Source organism: Syngnathus acus, chromosome 2 (genome assembly GCF_901709675.1).
Source record: "Syngnathus acus chromosome 2, fSynAcu1.2, whole genome shotgun sequence".
NCBI classification, from domain to species: domain Eukaryota; kingdom Metazoa; phylum Chordata; class Actinopteri; order Syngnathiformes; family Syngnathidae; genus Syngnathus; species Syngnathus acus.
In genome coordinates, this window is record NC_051088.1 from 10,998,441 (window position 1) to 11,006,898 (window position 8,458).

General features: G+C 44.0%; 1 protein-coding gene across 1 annotated transcript in view; it reads right to left on the reverse strand.

Annotated features, from left to right (window-relative positions):
• itga5 (integrin, alpha 5 (fibronectin receptor, alpha polypeptide)) overlaps nt 1–2,643 on the reverse strand; it is a 29,554-nt gene extending 26,911 nt beyond the window's left edge. Inside the window, exon 1 of the mRNA XM_037246080.1 lies at nt 2,207–2,643. Within this exon, the coding sequence (XP_037101975.1) occupies nt 2,207–2,412 (206 nt within the window). The 5' untranslated portion in view covers nt 2,413–2,643. The remainder of the gene's footprint in view (nt 1–2,206) is intronic.
• Nucleotides 2,644–8,458: the final 5,815 nt, after the last annotated feature.

The window sequence follows — 8,458 nt, forward strand, 5'->3', positions numbered from 1 at the left end:
TGTCACTTGACCTCAATACATGCTATCGACAGCCATGTCAAGCAAATACACCATCAGTGAGAATATTTGGAAGCCTGAGAACGCAAACATTTGAAATCAGGTGTCAAAGATAAAGTTGATGAAAACGTTGTCATGAAGACGGTTGTCTTTGATAACAACCTAACAGGTGTTCAGTGTGAAAGGATACATCACAACCACAACAACATTGGTGGGCCATGTATTTAGGGTGTTTGTGCTGCTCAACATACTTATTACTTCATGCCATCAAAGTGTCGATTTTCTTTGCAGCTCTTGCAACCATCATATTATGGAGATTAAACGTATGCAAAGTAAGGTCCGGGGGCCCACATACGGCCCGGCCCGGCCCGTCCACAGTCTTATAATTTTGCCTAAAGTTTCATCATTTATGTCAATAGATAGCATATCTACATATAAAGAATATGCTTTTTCTAAATACATTACAAATTATATTGACAATATAGTGAGTGAGTGAGAGAGAGAGAGAGAGAGAGAGAGAGAGAGAGAGAGAGAGAGAGAGAGAGAGAGAGAGAGAGAGAGAGAGAGAGAGAGAGAGAGAGAGAGAGAGAGAGAGAGAGAGAGAGAGAGAGAGAGTGAGTGAGTGAGTGAGTGAGTGAGTGAGTGAGTGAGTGAGTGAGTGAGTGAGTGAGTGAGTGGGTTCGGTCGGTCACCTGCAATTGCCTAACCTGACTTAAGCAAACGGATATTTTCAGGAAGAATGTGCTTATAAAGAACACAACTTTGCAGAGAAAATTCATAAGCATAATCACATTTAAAGACAAAATTTATCTTTACAAAGTTCAGCTGTGATTTTTCTTCATTTTACATTGACAGTGTTGATTTAAAAGGGTCACTAGCGATATGTACAGAATATCAACAAGGTGTATTGCAAAGCTGGTTTTATTCCAACTATATATTAGCCCAGCATGCGTATTAGGGTTTTTTTTTGTATCCTCTATCCAGACAGTATGAGACAATGGTCTTCCAAAATTGAAGCTTTTCACTCAACCCACAGTAAAAAATGTCAATCTTTTACTCGCGTCTTGTCATACAAACATACCCTAATCTGCTCACTCACTTTGGAGTAAGCTTTCTAGTAAGCCTCTTTGTTTCATCTTTCCCCTCAGGCGAAGCGTCGCGCCGCATTAAACGTTCAATCATCAATAAGATGACGTCTCCTCATCCTTAATGAGGTGAAGAGAGATGATGGGGAGGCCAGACAGAGTGTGTGAGGAGGGGGGAGGTCTGAGGGGTGGGTGAATTAAAAAGCCCTGCCGGATGACATCAGTTTATGAGGTCGTACGAAGGTGGAGGGAGAGGGGAAACGCTGCAGTGAGGCAAGTTTTTCATCCTAAATCATCAAATCTTCCCAGGCAGACGGATAGCGGCTCTTTTAAAGAGTCAGTAAGGACTAGGAGATGAGTGGTGGGATGATGGTGGAAAGGGGGGGGGGGGGGGGGGATGAGGAAGGAGAAAATTAGCTGTTGGACACTTTCACGCAGGAAGTCAGATTATTCCTGAAACCCTGAGTGTAACATTTTAGCGGCTAATGATGATTACAATTGCAGGAGTTTGCATCCAAGGCTCATTTAACTTTACTAGCAGAGAAGCACACCCAACAAAAAGCACCAGTCAGCAAATCTGAGCCATTCCTTCCTACTTAACATTTGCAACGCCTAATAAAAGAATACACCATCTGTCTGCATAGAATATAGTACAAATAATCAAAACATATAATTTTATGTATAATTAAGGCCCATTGAAATGCAATGGAGAAAAAACAACAAATAAACACCCTAAATTATATATAAAAACCATTCAATACATGGAAAATGGTTGTAGAGTCCCCAAATGATCTGCAAATTATGACATTAAAACTGATCACCAATTATGCATAAAAATGAATGCCGATTCGATCCAACTGATCAAATCTGCGTAAAGTCTACTCTCCGCTACAGTACACAAGCTGAAAGAATTCCAACAGAGGGATCAGCTGAGCTGGAGAGCGTCACAACCAGGAGCGCCATGCATACTTAAAAGGCTTCTCTAAAGATGAGTGGCAGTATGAGGGAACAAATATGGATTAAATTGACTTTATTTATTTGAGATTTTCAAGGGGGTGGGCATACAAATTAGGGTCATAGTAATCATACATTGATAGATGTGTGGTGGTCTTTTATAAACTCACCTGGCGGAGTCAGCCAAATAAAAGTCGACCGCGTATCCAAAGTAGCTTCCGTTGTCCCCACTGTAAACAGACGGGTTTTCCACGTCCAGGTTGAAGGCTCCACATCCAGGAAGAAAAGCGAGCAGAAGCCCGGCGAGGCGCAGCAGCGAGCGGGCCACGAGAGCGCCCGTCCCCGGCGTCTTTGAGCGAACTCGCCCCGGGAACATTTTGACGGAAAGTGGGGGGGAATTGCAAAACTGGTGCACGTCTTGCACTCTTCTAGAAAATATTGTCTTCTCGAGTAAACTAAAACCAAAAGCGAAGCTACAACTGCATCCCCTTGACTTGGATCCAAGCAAACCACAGGGTGAGTGCGTTCATGAACGCACCGTCAGCTCTTGTGCGCAATCCAGACCCACGCCTCTTCACGACTGAGCTCCAAGACCCACGCCTCCTTGTCTTTCTCTAATCAAACTTATAGCAGGGAGTTCCCACAGCCGGGAACCAAAAGTTTGGAAGAGTGGGAGGAGGAGCCTGTGATTCCCTGCGAGAAGAAAAAAACTTTTCACAGTCCATCCACTAATCATTGTTTACCTCTATTGCACTTTTGCGGTATACCTATCAGAGATCGGACGATGATTAACCAGCTTCACAATACTCCTTTTGATCACACTTTGAGACACAAGAGTAAATATAACCCTACACAACAATGGTCAATTGGTCATTTTGATCAGACGTAGCTCTACGTGACCCTAAATACATTATTGGGCAGCAATTTAAAAATCTTGCGCAATACGTGGATCGTAATGTATAACAATGACGTATGACAAAAATTTTTTACCTGTCGTTAATTCGAAAATATTAATAAATACATTTCTGTACTGGTTAGAACATCCGCCTCACAGTTTAGAGGCGCAGGTTTCGATTCCGGTTTCAGCCTTCCTGTGTTGAGTTTGCATGTTCTCTCCGTGCCTGCGTGGGTTTCCTCCGGATACTCTAGTTTCTTTTCAAATTGCCAAAAGGTGTGAACGGTATAAGTGCCCTGCGATTGGCTAGTGACTAGTTCATCTGCGTGGAAGATTTGAAGTCATGTTTGTATGATGACCTCATTGAACAGAATTAGGTCTGATGTGGTCTAATGGGGATTTGCGGAGGAGCGAGCGGGGGCGTTGTTCTTCTGTGACTGACTCACACGCTGGACTGGAGGAGCACTTTCATGACGTTGGTAGAAACGACTCACTGGAGACCCTGAACACGGCGCCTGGAATGAGTGACTTCAGCTGATTCACTGGAAGCCCTCAGGGATAGAACAGAGGGCCCAAATTTGGCCGTCTGGTAGCAGCAACACAAACTCTTCCGTCCATTCTCGTATTAATAGCCGCTCCGGAACACCCCGACTCGGGCAGCGAGCTGACTGACGGCAGTAATCCGCCAAGTCTGGAGGGCCTATTCGCAGCTGTTGAGGGAGCCCCTGAAAGTTACCTCACTAATCCTGCACGTCAAATGCTTTTCTCAATGAAAAATACAAACTGACCGATCAAGCCGAGCAGCTGCTGTCATTTAAAGCATTCGATTACATGACAACAGCATTTCAGAGCCACAACACTCTAAATATGGATGTGAACTTTTTTTTTTAAACACGTACAATATATTACTTTAGTGGTTAGCACATCTGTGACACAGACGAGAGGTTCTGGGTTCGAATTCTGTCTGAGGTCCGCTTGAAAGTCCGATGGAACAGTCTCCAGCAAAAACCTCGACCCTATAGAAAAACAAAATGCTTGGATGAATAAATGGATTTTTGGGATTCACCAATTTGCTGACCTGGGCTTGTCAGCGCTTTAGCTGTCTTTAGAGTCTTCAACACAGGATCTGGGAATGTGGGAGGATGTACCTGAATAAAACCGGAGATAACAAAAAATCCACACAGGAAGGCCGAGGTAGGAATTCTAACCAGGAGGTACGAGTTAGAGCTGGCTGCTCGAAGGTGGAAAATGTTTTAGAAAAATACTCTTCCACATGTTGATGTTTTAACTAATTTTCTTCAGGTATCACGTCATCTCCTTTCCACTGTGAGCTCAGTCTAAACAAACAGATTATTTTGTTTGTGTTTCTTAATTGTCTTTCTAAGTGGCTGCCTGCTACTTTACACCTCTTATCTTCACACATTTTGCCTTTTTGACCTTTTCAAGAATAAAGACAAACACAGTGGTCGACTACAATCTGTTCCACCAAGCTGCCTGATATTTGATAAAGAAACATGCAAAACGACACATTTTCAGAGCCAGGCACAAGATTGATTTGCTTGTCTAATTTCCTCACTTGATAGCTGGGCAGGCACTACAGAGACCTAAAAATGTGTATAAAAGCAAAGTTAATTTTGAACATGCAAACTCCACACAGGAAAGTTTGGAGCCAAAGTTCACAAATATGAGCCTCAGAACCGTGAAGCCGACATGCCAACCACTTGTCCACTTTTGCTGCCATCAGTTGGCCTTGACTAAGCGAACGCTATTTTCCATCTCTCTCCAAGTGTGATGAAAAAAGGGGGCGTGCTTTCATTCCAGTGCCTCAGTTTTGACATCATCATTCGGCCACCAAGGCGACACAGCTGAAACACACACACGCTTGCAGAGCAATTCACACCACTCGACACAGCTGACACAATGCTTTAAAAATAGACCTGGCGCTTATATGTATATAAAGTCAGGCCCGTATTGACCGACTTATGAAGAGTGAAAGAATGTCAGCGATAGAGAGATAGGTCAACATATTAATAGTTCAACAAGTAGGTCATATCTCCACAAGTGTGTGACTTGACGATAACATTGAACATGTCCAAATTCAACGTTCAACGTGGTTACAACCAATCTTTTTCAAACTGGTTTATAATAAAAAATGACCGTAAAGAGGCTTACCATGTAATTCTCTATTATTCCAGTCAAACCCCTTAAGCCATTTTCACACTGCACTTAGCATGGTGAATGGTGGGCTTCATGGATCAGAGCAATGCTGGACAGCACAGTACGGCAAAAAGGGCCTGTCACCCATGAACGTTCCATTGGAAGTATCGCCAACTGTCTACTCTGCAGTGGCCAACTTTACATCATCCGCAAGTGGAAATTTTTTTGCAGATCCTTATGAATGTAATTTGCACACGCCGATTTCGTGCTCGGACTCCAGCAAGTCTGGTATGCTTCCACTATGTTCCGCTGAATTTAAAGGGAATGAGGGGAGCCGCTGTGATCTGCCGGGAATCAAGTTGGCTGTGTTCAGTCCCACAAGCCTTCTAACTGTACCTGACTACAAGATACAAAAAAAAAATTCTCTCGGCGTAGTTACTGTTAGCTGTCAGCACATCCAAATATGAGCAACCGGTGTGCTGTAGTTTTTATGACGTAAACATGTCCAGAGTGAAAAGGGATTCACTCTGCCATCTACTTGCTGATCTTACAGCCTTGTTGGGACATGGTGGCTTTCCGCCAAAACGCACTAAACGTCAGACTTTTTGACACGCAAAGGCAGCAGCCTACGCCCACCCTCATTCCACCATCTTTGGTGGGCCGACACCGGTGGGACGGGGGTCTGGAGAAACCCTGAGGCCGACCATTAGGCAACTGTTAAGTCACAGAATAAACACCATTTTACCACTCGGGTACAGACAGCAAATAAAAGCCACAAGAGGCATTTTAGCGGTTTGTACGCAAATCGGAACAATCAGAGGATTTAACGTCTGTTTGCTCCTTGGGGCCATTTCCCTTCGTCTTTTGAATCTGATGCTGTCGAGTGAGGCCATTGGTTTTAATGATGGAAAATGTGGTTCTTTGGGGGTGGCGTTAGTGTAGGGGGGGGCACCTCCACCATTGAGAGAAAGCAAGCTTCTGGTTGAAATAGTCTCTACAGCTCAGGAACAAGCTCGCTCGTGATCCAAAACCTAAGCTCGTCTTCCTTCAAAACACATATTCATTTTCCTTCCTCCTCTTGTTTCCTCATGTCTCTCCTCAGCTGGAGCAGCACATGGAACAGACAGGAAATTCCTCGGGTGTAAAAGCCCGCTCTGGCTTCCTGTTTCATTAGGTTCTTGTTCTTGGTCACTCTGGTCCACACAATCGTTCGATTCCCACCTCCCCCGAGTGATGCAGATTGTTCCAGGCTGGGCGATATGGCACTTTGGATGACAGATGAGTCATGAAGCGGCGGAAGTCATGAGCTGGCCCCGGTTGCAGAGCGGCCCGCCCTTTGTTTTCAACACATGCGCTTAGCAACGCGACGCAACGTGATTGTTAGAGATGAAGAAATCCTCCCAGGGGCTTTTTAGGGGGTAAAGATTTCTTCGTTGGAGTGTTTGCAGTCGTCTCTTTAAATTGAACACTCTATGTACAAGCGCTACGAGTGTGTGGGTGTGTGTGTGTGTGCGTGTGTGTATGTGTGTAGTGTTTGTTAGCCTGAATCAAGGTTTTTTCAGCTAAATGTGAGCCACTCCAACCCAATCCAACCTTCGATTTATTTTGTGTTATTTTGAGTGTTTTGATATTGATTAGTTGACACTAAAGTGAGCCAACGTCATTCCTAAATGTGAAATATGTTGGCTATAAATGAAGGCCTGTAAGTACCTCAATCATAGGCATTACTTGGACCTGATGCATGAAAGTTTAGCTAAAGCTTCAGTAAGGATTCAGCAGTTTTATAGTCAGTAAACAAATAAATCCATCACATGGGAATTTCCGTAATACAAATAATGGTTCACCAGAAACCAATCAAAATTTCATGCGTTCATAAAATGGTCCCTGTAGTTGCAATTGCGCATTTACAGGGAACTTGTAAATCCATGTTTTAGAATAATCATTGGTCTTGTTCCCTGACTTTTAGGTTGTTTGTGTCAACTCTTTAGAGCAGGGGTGCCCAAACCTTTTCAGCTCGCGAGCTACTTTTGAAATGACCAAGTCACAAATATCTACCCACTAAAAAAATTAATCCAAGTGCAGGTCAGGCAGGCAGTACTCACTTCATCCCGATGAGGGCCAGGCCGTCGTCTTTATCCAGGTGCAGGCCAAGCAGGAAGGCGGGTAGGCGGTCATGGTCTCATCCAAGAGTAGGCCAGGCAGGCAGGCAGGCAGGCAGGCAGGCAGGCAGGCAGGCAGGCAGGCAGGCAGGCAGGCAGGCAGGCAGGCAGGCAGGCAGGCAGGCAGGCAGGCAGGCAGGCAGGCAGGCAGGCAGGCAGGCAGGCAGGCAGGCAGGCAGGCAGGCAGGCAGGCAGGCAGGCAGGCAGGCAGGCAGGCAGGCAGGCCTAGCTTCATCTAAGCGCAGGTGCAGGGCAGGGGTGGGCAGGCAGTTTCAACCAGGTGCAGGCACATGACATGGCCGCGAACAAAAGACTGACGCTAGTTGTGTTAGTCTGTGCATGTTTTCCATAATGCGTTAGTTTATTTTGTTTTTTACTTTATAAAAACCTATAGTCATAGCATAATTGAGAAGAATGTAAAGAATAACAGAAAAACAGTTCGTACATAATGATTTCAAGCTTCAGTATAATACAAAGAGTTGAGCCACTAAGCTTCAATCAGTTATTAGTATACATAATATATGCCCGTGAGTATTGTTATATTTTCTGCCTGCAAGTGTTACTGCAAAGTTTGTGTACAAATATTGGTGTTATATTGGAGTTAGTATAACGACTTCAACATTGATCTAGGTTTGTTAGCATTAGTAAAAAGAAAGGATTTTATGAAAGTATATATCCACAATTAAAAGTGTATTATTTTGTCACTCCACTCCATCACAACAAATCCATTTGTATGGTTGTTGTAGCAATATGTTTGTCAGTATATCTCTATTTTTCTGCACTGTAATTTGAAATGAACAGGGTGTCAAACTTAGTCACTAGAATGTCTTTGTTGAATCCTCCAAGTCACACTGTGTGCATGCAACAATAGCGAGCATTTATTTGTTTGTGGCTCTCCTCTGCCACATCAAAACTTAAACGGCCAAGCTTGCGTGCGTGTCATCACATCATCACCCACCACCGGGGCCCAGATGCCAACTCACACAGGAAACGCACACGTATTAGTTAAAAACAGCATGCTGCAAATTGTGTCAACTACAATAATAACGGAAGTGTTTTAGTGAAATTATTCAAATCTGTCTAATGTGTTTAGACGTATAGTAGCCCTATTATACTGAGTAGCCTAGGAAAGAACAACCAGCGTGGTTAATTCGCTCAAATCACTTAGCTGACTCGGCACTGTTCCTTCATTGTGTGGGTTTGGGTACGTC